The sequence below is a fragment of the Mus pahari genome, chromosome 13 (assembly GCF_900095145.1).
Source record: "Mus pahari chromosome 13, PAHARI_EIJ_v1.1, whole genome shotgun sequence".
NCBI lineage: Eukaryota > Metazoa > Chordata > Mammalia > Rodentia > Muridae > Mus > Mus pahari.
Genome location: NC_034602.1, coordinates 27,555,221 through 27,575,223, shown reverse-complemented (window position 1 = coordinate 27,575,223; position 20,003 = coordinate 27,555,221). Strand labels below are relative to the sequence as shown.

The following is a 20,003-nucleotide window of genomic DNA, read 5'->3' as shown; positions in this document are numbered from 1 at the left end:
CATGAAACTGGGGGAGGGATTCGTCCTCCCGGCAGGCAACAACCAGCCTGGATTCTTGAAATGTGTATTCCTGCCTTCCCTGCCTCCTGTTGGGTACGGGGTAAGCGATGGGAAGCCTTAGAGGAGGCCAACATTAACTCAGAGAGAAAAAGGAGTTTTCTGATGTGAACACAATTGGAACCTCAGAATTGGTATGGCTTAGGTGCTGATATCAATGTGAACATTTAAAGTCCAAATACTATGCTTTTTAGTCTTCCCTGCTACCACTTCCTATTGGAAGCAGTGGGTGCCAGGGATCTGTGCTAAGCACTGCATAATTAGCACCTACTACAGTCTTGCAGGGTCTAGCTCATAGCTCATGGTTAGGAAACTCAAAACTCAGATATGGTTCTCCTTCCGTAGTTTTTCTGACCGGACTCTAGTTCTTACACACACACACACACACACCAGCCTCTCTGATCTTCCATGTTTGCCCCCACCTGAGACCCCTGCATGAATCCTAACCCTTGCTAGAGTGGTTCCAAGATGGCCCTTCTGCTCCTCATCCTCTTCCTCCCTAGAGTTAAACTCAGATGCCTGCTGGTTCCTGGCCTTCACCTCAACCCAGCCTACCTTCTATTCAACCCTTTGTCCTTATCAGCTCATTTTGGATCTCATGGTTAGTTCAAGCCCAGCCTCTTCTGCAAGTGGTTCCTGAGTCCTTTGTTCCTCTTCCTCTTTTGTCCCTTTGTCCACTTTTGCTGGGATGATGGCTATATAAATTAGAGGCTGGACTAATCTGGACTAATTGCTAGTGGGACATTTTATGTCCTCTTTCCCCAATCTTTAGCCAGAAAGTTAGGGGACAAGAGCTCTGGATTGTTCTAGTTAGGCCACTGGCCTGAGAAGGGAACTGCAGGGAAAGATGGGCTCTCATCCTAGTTCCTCCTCAACTGACCAAGCCTCTCAGGCAACCTGAGGTCTTGGACTCCTGGGACCCCTAAACTCTGCTAGGCCACTTGATACCGACTTCCATCTGCAAAAACCCCTGTCTACCCTCCACTATGGTGACCCCTTCCTAGTGGTGAAGACCCGACTGCTTCTGAGTTTGGTACTGAGTTTTTACCTTCACCACATGAGTGTAAATACAGTGAAGAGCAAATATCCCCTACCCCAACTCCATGGTCGTAAGAAAAGTCAACTTTCTTCTGGAAGAACAAGACCAATAGGAGGAAGCTGCCAGACCACATCTCACTGGCTGACGGCCCCCAGGGTTCTGCCAGCTCCTGGGCTCCCTTGCCTTTACCCATTCCTGAATTGTCCAGTGCCAGCTTTCTCAGACCTTTTGTGACTTAATTTTTTTTTTTTTTTGTAGAATCAAGCTAACACATGTCTGAGGCTGTTGCTCCCTCCTCCATGTTGTCTGGAGAACAGATCTCTTCACTTCCGTTACACTGCATCCAAAACCAACCTTCAACAGCACAGTTGTATACAAAGTTTTAAAACTGTCTGAAAAGATACTGTATAAAACACAAAATAATTTTTAATATTGATGACAGGAGAGTAAGGCCAACGGAAAAGACTCAGGTCCTGCATTTCGGTTTGTTTCACCCATTACATTCTCACAGGCTTGCTTGGGAACGATTAGCTCCTCAGTTCCCTTTACCTTTTGACCCCACTAAAACCACAACTGATTTTGAGTAGAAGAAAGCAAGCTTGTCTTGGAAATAAGTTTAACAGACTTGCCTTCTTAAGTTTCTAATCCAGTCCCAAGAAAACTTTCCAGTTCTGTATAACTGACCCCATTGTGTTTGCTGTTAGTACTCAGGGGGCTGATCCTGTTCTAATCTTCACGTTTTCATGGCTTCTTATGGCCTCGCAAACACGGCTCAAACGAGGAGCTGTGGTCAGCAATTCGAGAGAGAGAGCTGGGGACCAGGAGTCACTGAGAACAGAGGGTTTTCTAGAAGGTCTCATGGGCTCCAGGCAGTGCCTGGGGGAACCTCATCCTGAAGTAGCCCTTTGTCTTTCTGGCATCTTTAATTCTGTCTCCTCTGAGCTCTTCCGCACAGTCTATAAATATCCTAGAGTTCCTCCCACTTTAAAACAAAACAACACCAAAAATCCTCTCAGCCTTGCATTCCCACCCCCTCATCTTGTGTCATTTGGCTCCTTTTCTCTCAGTCTTTGCCTCCTCAGCAAAATTTCCCAAAAGTACTGCCTGCACTTCCTCTGGCCAAAACCCACTCAACGCCAGCTCCCTGCTGAGCCCCTACCTCCAGTTTGGCATCTGAGGTCCTCCTGGGCCAGTCCCCTGATTTCCTAACCACATTAGGCAGCATTCTGAGAACTTTTCCCCTGTACTGTTTGTTTTTATTTACCTTCAGGTTTTATTGACTTCCAAAAGGAGGTAGAAATTAAATAAGAATTAATAGTAAATGTCTTCAACTCAAATTTAAATGATCTGCTTAGAACAGATCTTTTAAACAGATCTTTTTCTCTCTTTGAAAACATGAATATCTGGGCATGGTGATTCATACCTGTGACCCCAGCACTTGGAGATGCTAAATAGGAGGATACTATCTGGTAGAAAAAAATGAACAGATTATGACCCATACAGACAAGTTGTTACCAATGCCAACTGTAACTCCAAAGATCAGTTTTCTGGGACCATAGGACATTAACTAGGCTTGCATTAGACTTAGCCTTAGTTCAGCATTCTGTCTTTCATTGAATGATGGCGGGCATCCTTAGAATGTCTGTACTTCTGAGTTAAATGCATTCCAAAACTGATGTACTTTACACCTTGACATTTTGAAGATGGGATCTTGGAGGAAGTCAGCTTTTGCTTGGAAGTCATCGAGGCCTTGGCTGTTAAGTGTTTTGTTTTTTTTTTTTTGTTAAATAACCATTGTAAAAGATTCTATAGCCAACAATCCTACCCTGCAAGAGACCTGATAGGGTCCCAGCTACTGACCTTGTTATTAGCACCACGCTGGCTCACCCTACCGGTGGTGGTGGTAAGAGATGTTGGGGGAAGAAGGGGTCTGTTCGGCCTCAAGCTTCCGGTCCCTTAGTGGTGTCAAAGACTGCAAGCCATTCTTAGGACAGGAGGCCTAACTGGACCAGACAGAGCCTAATGGCTGTGGCAGCGAGCAGCCGGAAGAGACCCAGACTCCCAACTCCAGAGCGGGGGCGGGGTGGGGCGGAGCGAGGGCAGAGCCTCTAGTGAGAAAACCAATCCTCTTGAGCCTAGCGGGGCCAGGGGCGGTGCTAAGGGGCGGTGCGTCCGTCAGGAAAACCAATCACTTTGCCCTGGCGCCTTGAAGGGGGCTGGTCAGCGGGTCCTCCTTCGCCTTCTCCTGGATACCTCGCCGCCTGCGCAGACTTTACCGAGGTTGTAATCTGCGCGTGCGCGTTCCGGCACTCCCGTGAGGCACTGCGGCGCGCGCGGTTGGAGGCTGGCAGAGAGAAGCAACCGCGGCTTCCTGAGGTAAGGGGCTTGTAAGTTCGGGGCTGGCCGGGCCGCCGCTACCTTCCTACAGCCTGCTTGAGGCAGCGATAGAGGTCGCTGGGCCCGGGCGCGGGGTGTGCAGCGAGGCTGAGGCTTCGTGCCAGGGGCGGGGGCGGAGGTACGTGGCCGGTCATCCGGCTGGGGTTGGTAGCTTTATTTTTCGAATGCTGCGGATAAGAAGACCCAAGGCCTCAATCATACGAGGCAAACGTTAAACCTGAAATATACCCTTATGTGTTACCCAGCTTTTAAAAAACAGCAATTCGGTACTTTTGTGGGCATGTTTTATTAGAGCTCTTAAGTGTCATAGCTGGATACTCAGAAACAAAAACCAACCCAGAGAGTTTGCTACCAGAGTGTCAAATATATCGTGATTTTAAGACCTGCCATTGTCACTGACCTAAGTTTGGTTCAAGTCGTGGTTCATTGTGCTCTGGTCGAAATAAAACCTCTTACTTTGAAACTTGCCGGTTTGTCCTGGTTTTCTCTGCATTAGACTGGTTATATCTATAGATCGAGGCCTTTGAAACTGATGAACGCTGATTGAGGTAAGTATTTAGTTAATTCTTCCTTAGAAAGGTAGGCATATTTCTTTTTCCTAACTAGAAATGACAGGGGGGAACAGCTATTTTACAAAATGTAGTTTAAGTAATTTTCATCATTGGGAAAAAAAATCAGTTTCTTTTTTATTGTTATATTTTCATTAATTAGATTCTTCATTACTGTTGTAGTGTCCTAAGCAACACCCTGATTGCTTCTATTTTGCTTTGTCTTTGTCAGATATTGCAGCTGCATCTGCCTTTAACTTAAGTAATCTCCTGATGTCATCTGATAAAATTATATGTATATTTAAAATGCATTTGCCTTGTTCCTGGTCTAATACTTGTGTTCTTTTCCCCACTAGGAAAACACATTATAGATTGTATTCTTTTTCCTTCTTCTATGGACTTAGTGTAAACATGTTTTTTTCCTGTTTGAACTTAGTTTAAAAAAATCATAAATTCATATCAAATATTAAAAAACAGGAGTAGTTAAACCATGAGTTGTGGAAATGAGTTTGTGGAAACATTGAAAAAAATTGGTTATCCCAAAGCTGATATTCTTAATGGAGAAGATTTTGACTGGCTCTTTGAGAATGTTGAAGATGAGTCATTCTTGAAATGGTTTTGTGGGAACGTGAATGAACAGAATGTATTGTCTGAAAAAGAACTGGAAGCCTTCAGTGATCTTCAGCGATCAGGCAAGCCCGTCCTAGAAGGAACAGCATTGGATGAAGTTCTTAGGACCTGTAAAACTTTTGATTTGAAGACATGTAAAATGGATGACAAAGAGATACAGATATTAGAGGATGAGGTTCAAACTCTGCAGAAATTAAATAATTCAAAAATTCAGCGACGGAATAAATACCAGTTAATGGCTTCTGAAACTAGCTACAGATCTCTGGCATTAAATGCTAAACAAGAGGAAACCACTAAGAAGCTGAAACAGAAGCAAGGATTCCTAAATGCTGTGAATACTAAGCTCAGTAATGAACTTCAGGGTCTTACTGAGGAAATTAATAATTTGATGATATTTTTCAGAAATTCTAATTTAAGTGAAAGAACAAATCCAATGGTGTTTTTATCTCAGTTTTCCTTGGGAAAATATATAAGCCAAGAAGAGCAGAGCACAGCAGCGTTAACCTTATATACAAAAAAGCAATTCTTTCAGGGCATACATGAAGTAGTTGAAAGTTCAAATGAAGAAAATTTTCAACTTTTAGATATTCAAACACCATCTATTTGTGATAATGAAAAAATCCTTAGGGAGCGACGACTGGAGATGGCTAGACTGCAGATGGCATGTACCTGTGCCCAGCAACAGATCATATACTTGAAAGCAAGTAATTTGAGCATGAAGTCAAGTATAAAATGGGCAGAAGAGAATCTTCATAAACTAACCAATGAGGTAAACATAAGAAATAAGACTGAATTCATATTGTAATTGTTAGGAATATAGAGTTTAATATTGCTACTACTTTAGAAAAGGGGGAATCTTAATTTTATATAAAATTATATATAATTAATGTAATTTTATAGTACATATTTGCAGTATGTATTTCATACAAATGTATTATTAATCATATTACTAGAATTTAGTAATTTTATCCTTAGTAATATTACTGAGCTAATTTTGGACAAAAATAACCTTAATTTGCATTATGAATTTGAAAATTGGGTCATTTCAAATACAGATTAAACTGGGGTTTCTGTTTTATGGTATAAACCAAGGAAACTACTCGCTTAACTATGGGTATTCTGCCTTGTTTCTTCTGACAAGAAGATAGTATTAATGAAGTCTAAGATTCAGTGGACTGAATTTCTCATTACTTGTTGAGAATGTGTAGATATATTGCAGTTTTTCATCTGTACTCTCTAGAAGCTTGCTTTCCTTATAGCCACTAGGTAGTTGAATAAAAATGTAGAGGTTTCTGAATCAATACTTGTATTAAATTAGTTACTACAACAGAAACATTTTGAAATAATTAGTCTGATAAATCTGTGTGCTATAATCAGCTCATGGACTAAGAAAATACCTCCTACATAATTTTAAGAAAATCTAAAATATTCATTTGTTATAATGAGTAATATACTTATTAAAGTTATGATAATGTTGAGATCTTCTAGTTTGTTAGCCATTATTATATACATATATAGTGTAAATGTACTGGAGTTCAGTAGTTCATGCTGGCCTTTCTCTTGAGTTAGTCCTTATTTTTCTTTAAAACTAGTTTTGGCTTATACCAATAAGTTAGTTTTTATTCATTGCATATATTATCTGACCATCTAAAACAAACAATGAAAATAGTTAGAAAATAAAAGTTTAAACGTACAGTTTAAAATGTTTCTGCTTTCTTTGTGTAGGTTATTGGTAAGGAAAATTTGGATGCAAAAATTTCTAGCTTAAACAGTGAGATTCTAAAACTTGAAGAACAAATCACTCATATAAAAGACAAAGTTTTGCCTGCTGTGGTAAAAGAGTATGCCCAGCTATTGAACATGCCAGTTGTAAAGGGAGATTTTGAGCTGCAGATTGCTAAACAAAATTATTATACAGCAAGACAAGAGTTAGTGTTAAATGAGTTGATAAAGCAGAAGGCATCGTTTGAGCTTGTCCAGTTATCATATGAGATTGAGTTGAGAAAACATTGGGAGACATATCGGCAACTAGAGAGTTTGGTTCAGCAACTCAGTCAAAGAAACACGGTGCTCTGCCAGCACTTGGCAATGTTAACAGACCTACCAGCATCTGAGCAGTTAACCTCAAGGACTCCCATCGACACCAAAGATCATTCCACTCATAGGTATGTATGTCATTTGCTTCCTTAGCATTTTTTCTTTTATTTTTGTGAAATACTAGAGAGTTGGAACAGAAATTTTAAAGATTTAAAAATTACTTGTATTCAGATTTGGCCTTTCTACTTTTTTTTTTTTTTATTAAAGATTTATTTATTTATTATATGTGAGTACACTGTAGCTGTCTTCAGACACTCCAGAAGAGGGCATCAGCTCTTGTTACAGATGGTTATGAGCCACCATGTGGTTGCTGGGATTTGAACTCCGGACCTTCGGAAGAGCTGTCAGGTGCTCTTACCCACTGAGCCATCTCACCAACCCCTTTTTTTCTTGGTTTTTCGAGACAGGGTTTCTCTGTGTAGCCCTGGCTGTCCTGGAACTCTCTTTGTAGACCAGGCTGGCCTTGAACTCAGAAATCCACCTGCCTCTGCCTCCCGAGTGCTGGGATTAAAGGTGTGCACCTCCATGCCCGGCACTCTGCTTTTCTTTTATCCTTTAAATTTTTTGTTCCCTTTCTGTTCATGTTAGGTCTGAATGTAGCCACTTTAGAGCTGAAGTCAATCAATTGAGGGAGTAAAGTGATAGAATAATTTACTCCCACTTAGACACCTAGATTTGGGTCAGGAAATTTGAATACAGCTTTGTATCATAGGTATTGCTGGGCATGCTACTGATTGTATTGGGAAGAGGGTAGTAGGGTGGGAAGACTTTATTTCCCTATCTAATGAGGCAGATCACTAAAATGAAAGCTGGCCCTTCCTGGACATCTAAGCAGTTGATGATAACAAGATACTGGAATTGAAGGCTAAAAGTATTAGACTTCAAAAGTCTGCACTCTGCCCGATGTGTGGCTCATATCTGTAATCCTAGCACCTAAAAGACTGAGGAAGAGCTAAGTTTGAGGCCTTCATGGGCTATGTAATAATGTTGAACAAACACTTGTCTTTTAAATCCTTTGTAGTGATGGGATTACATATTTAATTTCAACTTTCTGGAAGCTGGGGCAGGAGAATCTTGAATTTGAGGTCAGCTTAGGATACATAGCAAGAATTCTAGGACAGCCTGAGCTGCACAATGGGACTTTGTATTTTAAAGAAAGAAAGAATTGGCATGGAGACTGAGAGAGTGGGCGAGATAGCTTAGTCACTGCAGTGCTTGTGTACAAGTTTGAGAACCTCAATTTGATCCTCCAGAAACTACATAAAAAAGCCAGGTGCAGTGGCACACTCCTGTCATCTACACTGGAGAGGTAGAGGAGTAAGAATCCCTAGAACTTGCTGGTTAGCCAGTCTCAGAATGGGTGAGCTCCAGGTTCATGAGAGACTTAAAAGTGAGGCAGAGAGTGGTTGAGGAATACCCCCAACATTAATCTTTGGGCTCCCCATGTGCATGTGGAGACACACACACACACATTTTGTATTCTGCTACTCATTTTTTGGTAGGATCAGAATAACATACTTTAGCTTTTAATCCCAGAATTTGAGAGGCAGAGGCAGAGGCAGACAGATTTCTGAGTTCCAGTCCAGCCTGGTCTATGTAGCAGATTCCAGGACAGTCAGGGCTACACAGAGAAACCCTGTCTTGGGGGGAGGGGGGAGATTTGTATGTGTGAACCGAGAGAGAGCAAGCTATGTGTTGATGTATGTATATTATGAGTAAAAAGAGCATGTCTTCTTATAAGGCAGGCATAACATGCTACTTTAGATTTATCTTTTGTCTTATAGGCTGATGGATTTTCTGCCATTAAGTGCGAAGTTAAAATGGTTTTGTTAATTAGCAGGATTTTTATCAAACAAATACTGAACGAATTAAAATAGGTAGTTTGTTGTTAAAGCCATTTATATAGGTCTTACATTTTTAGTTTTTCTCTTTTAATCCCACTACAATTTTGTGACATAAGTATTAAAGAATGATTTTTCCTGTCATTGTTGCTGCTGCTTTATCATAGATGTATTCTGTAAAAGAAGTGTTTTCTTGGGACATATCATTGAAGCTCACTTTGAAGTAAACTAATAACAGTTAAGAATCAAGATGGTGTTTATATGTAAAATATGGAAGATGGAGAAACTGGAAATTCAGATTTTCCTTTAAAGGATTATTTATCTTTTGAGATAGTGTCTTACTGGATTTGAATTTGCTATATTGTCTTGAGCCTCTAATCCATCTATCTTAGCTTCCTGAGTGCCAGAATGACAGGGTTTTTATAACATACTCAAATTTTAGATATTTCTCCTCTGAAATAATATTATTCTTGAGATGGTTTCAGTTGTTCACTATTAGAAACACATATATTACTACTTTTCAGTTGTTAATTAGCTGTCACTATCTTTTACCCAATTTGGTGGGTTATAATTTTGAAAACTATTAACTTGAACATTTTTCTCTTTAATTTTAATTAATTTTAATTCTCTTTAATATTTTTATATTTTAGACTTTATCAACTTTTAGAAGGAGACAATAAGAAAAAAGAATTGTTTATAACCCATGAATACCTGGAGGAAGTGGCTGAGAAATTGAAACAAGATGTTTCTCTAATACAAGATCAGTTGGCAGTATCTACTCAAGAGCATTTTTCCTTTTTGTCCAAACTGAATAATGACGTGGACATGCTTTGTGATGCTTTGTATCATGGAGGCAATCAGCTATTGCTTTGTAATCAGGTGAGTGTTTACCTAGAAATTTAAAATGCTTTAAAAATTCAGTTTATTGTAAGGGGCTGGAGAGCTGGCTCAGAAGTTAAGAAGAGCACTTGCTGCTGCTGTTGAGGATTCCTGTTGTATTCCTAGCACCCACATGGCACATGGTGGCTCAAAATCATCTGTGACTCTGTTTCTAATGTCCTCTGCTTTTGTGGGTACCAGGCACACATGTGGTACACATACATACGTGCAAACAAAAAATACTTATTCAAATTAAAAATAATAACTTTAAAAATGTTTCTTATAAAAAATATTGTGAAGAAAAGATTATTCTATTCCATTAAACTAATATAATTTTTACTTAAATTTGAGAGACATAGTCTTGCTATGTAGCCTATGCTGGTCTCCAACTCAAAACCTTCCAGATACTAGAATTACTAGGACTATGGGCTTATTCCATTATACAAAAAAAACTTACAATTTTTTTTAACTCCTAATTTATATATATATATATTTTTCAGATAATTTTGAGTTTCATGTACAGAATTTAAAAAATTTTAGCCACTATAAAAGGATATATAATATTGATGCTATGTTAAGAAAGAAAACTTGTTATTTTAACAAATAGAAGATTGCCTTTTTGTATTTAAAATCTCTATATGTCTGGTACATGCTTTTTTTTCTTTTTTTTCACATAGAATATTATAACAGCATATATGTAATATAACAAGGCAGATTGAATACATATACTAAGAATTCATGTAATTCAGTAAACAAAATATAGGGAGGTTTTTGGAGAAAGTTCTAGTCAAATATAAATAATACATGGAAGGAGGAAAAGAAACAGTCGTATTGTAATGAGCTAGAACCTGAGCAATGCCAATTTAGGGCTCAGGTCAAATAAGTTTAAAGGCATCTTTTTAGATTCTAGGGTTATGGTGTATGTCTATTCTTTTGTTGAATCAGTTATTTCTGAACAGAACAGGGTTTAAATCATATTATAACAAATCTTGGACGCAGTTTTGAAAGGAAGTTGCCAGAAGAAATTATAGTGCCAGAAGAAGAAGCAAACTAAAAATATGAAACACCTCATGAATTTGCATGTCATCTTTGTGCAGGGCCATGCTAATCTCTGTATCAGTCTAGTTTTAGTCTGTGTGTTGATGAAGTGAGCACAATACATGCTTTTTCTAATGAAATTCTCCAACCTTTGAGGAATACTGGCTTTGAGTTTTATTATATAAGTAAATTAGATTGTGTATTAACTTCTCTGTGTTTTCAGGCTTTATATGTATTCAATTGGATATTTCATTATCTTGTTTGTTCTCACTCTGTGTTATAGTTATTTATTTAAACCCCAGCCTGATGCCTCTACCCTGCCTTTAGTATTTAAGTTCCTAGCTGAAAGACACACTGACAGCCTTTAATTTACAATAGGCCTTAAACAGCACAAGAGCTGGGCAGTTTCCTACCCTCTGTGCTGTTAGGAGTCTACTTTCCAATCGATAACCCTGAGTTATTACTTACTACTTACTATATGTTTCACTAGGCTGCTCTTAACTCTAATTGGCTAGCCCTCAGGGTCAAGTTCTTATGGCTCACCTAACTTATGACAGCTCCCTCCTCTTCCTCTTTCCCTTTTTCCTCCTCCTCCTCTTTATTTCCTCCTCCTTTTCATTGTGGTCCTCTCCAACCCCAAGCTCTAGAAACCTAAACCCCACTTATGTCTCTTCTGTCGAGCTATTGGCTGTTGGCATCTTTATTTACCAATCAGAATAACCAGGTGGCAGGGTCACTCAGCATCTTACTTGAGGTCTCTTGTCTCTGGGACAACCAGTTTTGGGGGCCTAGATTAGCATTAGAATACAAGCAGGATTAGGGCCAACCCACTACGTTTTCCCCTTTTTGTCCAATTACAAAGGCTCTTTCTCTATAGTAACAAACATACACATACTAGGAACTATTTTTGAAACAATTATGAAATTATTAAGTATGAATTACATTTAAAAGTCCAGTCTATATTTTGTAACTTAGGTGAGGTATTTAACCATCTATCCTGTCTGAATGAGTTAGATTTTGTACCTAAATTATCTTCTGTTTTAACTTGTATTACTGTCCTAATTCTATCTTTTCAAATCTAGAACATCTTTAATGTTGAACAACATAAGTATAATTGTGAGACTATAACTATTTAATTTTCAACTCTGTTTCAGAAGGGATTAAATATTATCTGAGTATTCAGGAAGCACAAAGACACAGCTTCCAAAACTATAGAAATGACAGAGACAGCTAACTGCTTGAACAGTTCCCAACATTTCTTATAATGTCGGAGCATCTATCTTTAGCCTTTTGGCCCAAAATATCTGACAGACCTTATGGATAGACAGTATTCTGCTTACAGATAAAATTAGGGCATTTCTTGCCCAGTGGCTACCTTGCCACAGTTGAAGCAGTTCCACATGGAGATACTGATATTCATCACCTTCTTTGAAGTGGAATGGGGATACTGTCAGGAGCATACATGTCTTGTAGCCAAAAGATCTTTTTATAATGAAACAACATTAAATGTAATATTCAGTGGATCTCTGATACTTTTGAAGACCATCTATATATAGCATAACTGAATTGTTAAATATTGATTACTTTTAGCCATTTACTATATGAATAACCTTGAAAACATTTTATAGTAATTAACTAAATTAGAATCTAATATGATCAAACCATGAGTTTAATGATCTATTAACTTGCATTGCTTAATTATTTTAAACAGTTTGTAATAGCAGCTATTAAAAGGACTGGTTCTAAGCCTGGTATTCTTAAATGAGTTGCATATGTACAATGCCTATCTTAGAGTAACAAAATTAATTTAAAATTTTGTATCAATATATAAAGATTTATGCCAATGAAAACCTTAACTTGTATCAGTATATAAATTCTGTACTAATGTAAGAAAATATAACTTCAATTGTGCATCAAAATATAAAGATTTCTATCAGCTTAAGATTATGGCTATGTATTATATAATTTAATAATACATCCCCATTTATCTAATTTGTTATACTATTACTATATTTCCCCCCTTTTTTTCTTTTCAATCCCCTTCCCTTTACCTAAGAAAGGAAGGATAGAGAAGAGGAAAGGAAAGATAGAAATGTGAGTCTAAGCTCTCTATTTTGTTTCTTCCCTGTCCAAAACTATAATTATTTGTAAATTATCTCTTAAAAATGACAATATATTTTATAAAATAACCAAAACCAGACACTCCAAATTAAGGGATTTGGGTGATGATTTTCTTACTATTGCTTCCTGTTAAATTGGGTGAAGGATTCCTTTTTTGGGGGAGTGGCAAGAAAATTAGGAATAGTGGTTAGTCTGAAGAAGCAAGCTGTAGCATTTGTTGTCCAGTCTCTGTGTATTGAGAAAGTTCATCTTAACTGAAGTCTTGACTGGAACCATCTGAAAGGCTGGATGAACTGAGATGGTAGGGGATTAGCAACCCTTTCTGAAACTGTTCAGGAAGTAAGTCTCTGGAACCAGCATCAGTTGAGGCAAGATCAGGCAGGGAGCTAGAACAGCAAGTCATTTTAGCATTCCTGAGGGTGAATCTTGTCAGAGCTGTCCTTTTGGTGTTTTGTTCTGTATTATATGAACTTTGTAACCAATATTTAGTTCTATAAAGATATTTGTATGTATTGTGCAAGGTGCATAGATCAGTTAAGGATGAATTTTTGTTTCTTGTTAGAGCAGGTGAAAGACAACTCTTTTTTTTTTTTTTAATGAGCTAGTTTGGTCCATAACCAAATTGTAATAAATCTTCATTCATGTCATATGAAAGGATAACATGATGAATTTTGGGGATTCTGTAACCAATGAGATTCATATTATAGGCTGAAGTTTTGGCTAGAGACATTTTCATGTCTCAGCCAGTTTCAGGGCTGCTCCCATGTAGAGGGATCAACAAATCACGTTACCTGTCCTGTTTGCCTGTTTGGTCTTCTTGATTTTTTTTTTTCCTTTCTGTCTGCAGCCAAGATCTTCTGCAGCAGGTCTTCCTCTGTTATGTCAGATTCATATTTCTTTAGAAGGAGTCCAAAGCCTTTGTTTTCCTTTCCTGTTTTAGCATAACATTAGGCCAACCTACTACAACTATGTAACCCTCAACTTAGTATTCAGTCACTGAGGCTGTTGATAAAGCCTTCTACAAGCTAGGGAAGGACTTCATCATTGAGGTACAACCCCACAATTTTTTTTATTATTTTTATTTTTTTTTTGAAAGAGGTCTCATGTGCTCAGGGTAGCCTTAAATTTACTTTGTAGCTCAAATTGGCCCTAAACTTGCAATCCTTCTTTTGCTTATAGAATGCTGGATTATGAACATGCTTCCCAGTGACTAGCATTTGCTTGTTTTCTTATTTATTTATTTATTTATTTATTTATTTATTTATTTATTTATTTGAGACAGTGTCTCTGTGTATTTCTTGTTCAACTGGAACTCACTATGTAGATCAGGCTAGCCTCAAGCTCAAAGAGATCTGTCTGCCTCTGCTTCCCCAGTGTTGGGATTAAAAGTGTGTGCCACCATACATGTACATGTTTTTTAGTATTATTTTTGAAACTTAACTATGTAGTCACATATATAATTTTTTCCTTTTATATAAGTACTGTTCCATTATATAAAATTTCATAATTGCCTGGTCTCTTGACAGATGTTAAAATAATTTCTAGTTTTCTGTGGTTAGTTGTTGTGTTAGTAAGTCATATATATACCTTTTTGTAGACCAAATGCCTAATAGAAGCAACTTAAAGTGGAAAAGATTTCATGATTTCAGAGAGTTTAATTCATGATCATTTGGCCCCATGTGCTTAGACAGAACATCATAGTGGCAGCAGAGCTTTTCATTTTGAGCACAGGAAGCAGGAAGACAGCACTCTGCCTCTGGTTTTGTCTCTCTTTCTCTCTCACTAGGAGTCTTTTAAGATGTAGGTGGACATTTTTTATCATATTTTTTAAAATTGTACGTTTTTATTTGTGTGTTGTGTGGATGCATGTGTGCCATGGTGCACAATTGAGATCAGAACAATTTATAGGAGTTGGTTCTCTTCTTTCTACTATATGGTCCCAAGGATTGAACTCAGGTTTCAGGCTTGGCTGAGGCATCTCTCTGGCCCATTAGTTTGTTACTCTTGAGCATTTTAAAAATATTATTATTACTTATATTTTTTTACAGTCCAGCCATTGCTCCCCTCCTTGTCCCCCCTCCCACAATTTCTCATCCCATTCCTCCTCCCCACCCTCTCCAAGAGGAAGCCCTCCCTCCCCTAGGACTCCCCACTCCCTGGGACATCAAGTCTCTCAGTGTTAGGCGCATCTTCTCTCATTGAGGCCAGACCAGGCAGTCTTCTGCTGTTCATGTGTCAGGGGCCTCAGACTAGCTTGCGTGTGCTGCCTGGTCTCAGTGTCTGAGAGATCTTAAGGGTCCAGGTTAGTTGAGACTGTTGGTCTTCCTATGTTGCTCTCCTCCTCAGTTTCTTCTAGCCTTTTCCTAATCCTACCAGAGGGGTCCCCAACTTCAGTCCAATGGTTGGGTATAAGTGTCTGCATCTATTTTAGTCAGCTGTTTATTGGGCCTCCCAGTGGACCACTATACTAGGCTCCTGTCTGTAAGCATACCATAGCATCAGTAATAGTGTCAGGTCTTGGAGTCTCTCACCTCTCGGGTCTCTGGTACTTTCTAGAGGGTTGTTCCCCGCTTCCCTCCCCCCCCCCAAGGTTGCATATTTCCATTCATTCTGCTGGCCCTCAGGGCTTCTCTTCTGTCTCTTCTCACCCCTATACCTGATCATGTTTCCCTTTCCCCTTGCCCCTCCCCCAGGTCCCTCCCTCTCTTCTTCCCTCCCTCTGCCTCCTGTGATTTTTTTTTTTTCTTCTCCCTCCCAAGTGGGACTGAAGCATCCCCACTTGGGCCCTTCTGCTTGTTAACCTTCTTGAGTTCTGTGGTTGTATCCTGGGTATTCTGTACTTTTTTGGCTAATATCCACTTATTAGTGAGCACATACCATGCATGTCCTTTTGGTTCTGAATTAACTCATTCAGGATGATATTTTATAGTTCCATCCATTTGCCTGCAAAAGTCAGGATGTCCTCATACTTAATAGCTGAATAGTGTAAATGAACCACATTTTCTGTATCCATTCTTCAATTGTGGGGCATCTGGGTTGTTTCCAGCTTCTGGCTATCACAGATAAGGCTGCTATGAACATGGAGCTCATGCCCCAGTGGTATAGTAGGGTATCTTTTGGGTATATACCCAAGAGTGGTATAGCTAGGTTTTCTTGTAGATCTATTTCCAATTTTCTGAGGAACCTCCAGACTGATTTCCAGATGGTTGTACCAGTTTGCAATGGAGGAGTGTTCCTCTTTNTCCACATCCTCGCCAACATATGCTGTCACCTGAATTTTTGATCTTAGCCATTCTGATTGATGTAAGGTGGAATCTCAGGTTGTTTTGATTTTCTTTTTTTTTAAGATTTATTTATTATATGTAATTACACTGTAGCTGACTTCAGACTCTCCAGAAGAGGGTGTCAGATCTTGTTAAGGATGGTTATGAGCCACCATGTGGTTGCTGGGATTTGAACTCTGGACCTTCGGAAGAGCAGTCGGGTGCTCTTACCCACTGAGCCATCTCACCAGCCCCCTGTTTTGATTTTCATTTCCCTGATGACTAAGGATTTTGAACATTTCTTTAAGTGCTTCTCTGCCATTCGAGATTCCTCTGTTGTAAATTCTCTGTTTAGCTCTATACCCCCCCCCCTTTTTTTTAATTGGGTTGTTGAGTTTTTTGGAGGTTAGCTTCTTGAATTCTTTATATATTTTGGATATTAGCCCTCTATTGGATGTGGGGTTAGTGAAGTTTTTTCCTTAATCTGCAGGCTGCCGATTTGTCCTTTTGACTGTGTCTTTTGCCTTACAGAAGGTTTTCAATTTCATGAGGTCCCATTTATCAGTTCTTGATCTTAGAGCATGAGCCATTGATGTTCTGTTTAGTAAATCTCCCTGAGCACCCCACCCCCCACCTCCCACCCCTTGACTCTTTTGTGCATATTTTAAAAGGAAAAAAAAAATCAGCCAATTAAAATGAATAGAATACTTCTAAAGTCTTGCATTTAATTTTGAATTGCTCTAAATTATTTTGATGCTCACAGTTGACTTCATTTTCTACACTGTACATCAAGAATATTGGGGAAAACAATTTTTTTTTTTTTTTTTGAGACAGTCTTACCATGTTACCCTTGCTGCTCTGGAAATTACTATATAGACCATGTCTTCTTGCCTTTGCCTCTAAGTGGTAGAATTACAGTTCTGAGTCACCATGGTCATCTAAAAAGTATTTTAAAAGTACTTGACCATCAGTAGCTACCTCATGATAGTCTCTATTATAAGATGCATCTTCATTTCAGATTTGTGGAGATATGAAAAAAATGCATTGTAGATTCCTAAGAATAGTTTTTATTATAATCTCACTACTTGGCATCATTGGTGTTTTACTACCTCATTAGGGTATAAAAAAATCAAGTCAGGTTGTACATAGTGGTGAACACCTTTAATCCCAGCACTTGGGAGGCAGAAGCAGGCAGATGTGTGTGAGTTCAAGGCCAGTCTTGCCTACATACTGAGTTCCAGGACTGCTAGAATTCTATAGTCCTGCCCCCCCCTCTGCAAAAAGGAAATTTAAAAGTTCAAGTCAGTTTTATTAGTGAAGCTGAACATTTTTAGTATCTGCTATAGGAATATTAGCACTTTAAGATCATTAGGATTTAATCAAAATTAAAAGTGAGGTTATTGGTATGCCAAATTTTTGTTTTACCAAAATTTTCTTAGAGAACATTAAAAGTAGACAATAATGTCAGCATTATCTTTTTTAAAAAATGTATTTTTGAAGTACTGATCTGTAAAATAGGCATATGTGACAGGTCTAAAAGCAGGTTTTTTTTGTTTTTTTTTTTTTTTTCCTTCGAGACAGGGTTCCTTTGTGTAGCCCTGACTGTCCTGGAACTCATTTTGTAGACCAGGCTGGCCTCGAACTCAGAAATACACCTGCCTTTGCCTCCCAAGTGCTGGGACTAAAGGTGTGCACCACCACTGCCTGGCTAAATATTTATTTATTTATTTATTTAATGTATGTGAGTACACTGTTGCTGTGTTCAGACACACCAGAAGAGGGCATCCTCTTACAGATGGTTGTGAGCCACCATGTGGTTGCTAGGAATTGAACTCAGGACCTCTGGAAGAGCAGCCTGTGCTCTTAACCACTGAGCCATCTCTCCAGCCCAAATCTGAGTTCTTAATCAGAAGAATTACATATGTTAGTATGGTTTTCATTAAGTATTCTGTGTAATTTTATTTTACAGGACAGGAAAAAAGAGAAAAGGTTTTGTGAGACAAAAAAAATTTTTTTTGTTTTTAAATGGTTGAAGAAAGCAGCATGCTCCTGTGTGGATTTTTATTGTCTATTTGATTATATAATATAGTCAAATAACCTATATTACCATTTCTAGAGACTCCGGGATGATTGTGGCTCCATATATCCTTTAGTCAATGTGTAAGCAGACGTAAATCAATAGTTGGTGGTCTGGCTGATGTCCCCAAACCCACCCCCGCTGATTTAGTTCTTCAGGTGATGTGAATAAACCATTTACTCACCTAGCTGATGCTCACCAATGACAGAAATGAATAAAGGATTCCACCTGAGTCTAGTTTGGTGAACCAGTGAGTTTAATTGCAAAAACAGGATTTAAAAGAGAGACCAATTACTGGAGCATGGGCAGTTAACTTATTGGCAATTCTACTGCCCAAAAAAGTCTCCCTCCCAACTGTTAACTGCCTGTATATCCTCTTGGAGAGTCAGGAGGGAGAGCTTCCTGAGCCTCTCCCACCCCTGTAACACAGCCTTTGTGGGTCCATATGAAGCAATTGTTTTTTTATTAGACTTCGTTTCAAGGTTTTTCCTGCATTTATGTCTTGGGCACAGATTAAGCTACAGTGAAGTTTCATTAATAAGACCTTCATGAAAACGTTTTTGTTCATTGTTTTTGTGTCAATAATTATAAAACAGTGTTTGATACAAGGTAGGCACTCAATAATATTTGTTGATTATATGAAGACATGGAACAGATCAGGTACACTTTAGGAAGTAAGAGTTTGCATTGAGTCATTCAGAATTACCTAATAGATGTTATTATAGGTAATTTTGAATAGACTATAAATCTGGTGGGAACAACTTCTTTGCTTTCTTGTTTGTTTGCTTGACATAGGGTCTCATGCTGCAGTACAGGTTAGTGTGGAACTCACTATGTATTACAGTCTGACCTCAAACTTAATAGCAATCCTGCCTCAGCTTTCCTACTCTGGGATTCCAGACATGAGCACATGCCCAAAACTTTTCATTGCATTTATTTTTGTGTGCGGAGTTGTGTACACATGTCTAAAGATCAGAGGACAATTGGAAGTCTAATGTTTCTTTCAAGCATGTAGGTTTGGGGGATCAAACAGGTCATTAGGCTTGATAGCAAGCACCTTTATCCATTGAGCCATCTCTTCAGCCCATGATCTTTAATTACAGATTTTTGTTTTTCTTTCGTTTATTTTTTAAAGACAGGATTTCACTGTGTAATCCTGGCTGGATTGGAATTAATTATTCAGATCTGGCTAGCCTAGAACTCAGAGATATTTCTGCCTCTGTCTCCAAGCATTGAGATCAAGAGTGTGTGATACGGGTTTTTATTATGAGGAGTTATTAAATCACAGAATTCCTTTTAAATTATATTTTAAATTTCTAGTTGGTGTTTGGAATAAAGTTCTTGAAATAAAAGCACTTTCTTCCTGTTTCAGGAGTTAAAGGAGCACTTTCATCAAGTTGAATCTCAGTTGAATAAACTAAATCATCTCCTTACTGATATTCTTGCTGATGTGAAGACAAAAAGAAGAATTTTGGCAACTAATAAATTGCATCAAGTGGAAAGATAATTATATGTATATTTTTTTAAAGATGAAGACTATCTAAAAGATGTTGTGGAAAATTTAGAAAACCAGTTTAAAAAAAAAAAAAAAAAGAAAAGAAAACCAGTTAAAGATTAAGGCTTTGGGTCTTAAAGACTGAAGACTTCTAAAAACAGAATATTTACTATGCCTGCTGTGTTTTAAAGTACTGGACTATATCTAATAAACTACTAGTTTTTTTTGTTTTTTTTTGTTTGTTTGTTTGTTTTTTACATTTATTTGTATGCAGAGAGGGATATATGTGTCTGTTGTGGTCTTGTACGTTAGTGTGTACTATAATGGCTATGTGAGATAAGAGAACAATTTGGAGGAGTTGGTATTATCCTTTTACCATGAGAGCTCTGGAAATGGAAATCAGGTCATTATTCTTGGGGACAGTGACTAACCCATCTTGTCAGGCTCAGTGCTACTAAGTTTATGAATTTAAGATCAACGCAACTTTTTTTTTTTTTTTTTTTTTTTTTTTTTTTTTTTTT

The 20,003-nt window shown here is 38.2% G+C and overlaps 1 protein-coding gene and 1 non-coding gene across 2 annotated transcripts; one reads left to right on the top strand and one right to left on the bottom strand.

The window, feature by feature from the left end:
• The first annotated feature begins 3,417 nt into the window (after positions 1–3,417).
• On the top strand, positions 3,418–19,541 carry Haus3 (HAUS augmin like complex subunit 3). Its single transcript, XM_021210880.1, has 5 exons — positions 3,418–3,472; positions 4,398–5,440; positions 6,397–6,836; positions 9,260–9,488; positions 19,360–19,541. Exons 2-5 carry the CDS (start codon positions 4,532–4,534, stop codon positions 19,492–19,494), a joined length of 1,713 nt encoding a protein of 570 aa, XP_021066539.1. The 5' UTR covers positions 3,418–3,472; positions 4,398–4,531; the 3' UTR covers positions 19,495–19,541.
• Positions 10,541–10,643, bottom strand: LOC115065329. Its single transcript, XR_003845106.1, has one exon. It is a non-coding gene; the product is annotated as a U6 spliceosomal RNA (small nuclear RNA).
• Positions 19,542–20,003: the final 462 nt, after the last annotated feature.

Excerpts from the sequence above, each read along its gene's own strand:
- Haus3 (XM_021210880.1), top strand. The coding sequence starts at position 4,532 with ATGAGTTGTGGAAATGAGTTTGTGGAAACATTGAAAAAAATTGGTTAT. Across the intron at positions 5,441-6,396 it reads TTCATAAACTAACCAATGAG|GTTATTGGTAAGGAAAATTT; the intron begins GTAAACATAAGA and ends TTCTTTGTGTAG. Across the intron at positions 6,837-9,259 it reads AAAGATCATTCCACTCATAG|ACTTTATCAACTTTTAGAAG; the intron begins GTATGTATGTCA and ends TTTATATTTTAG.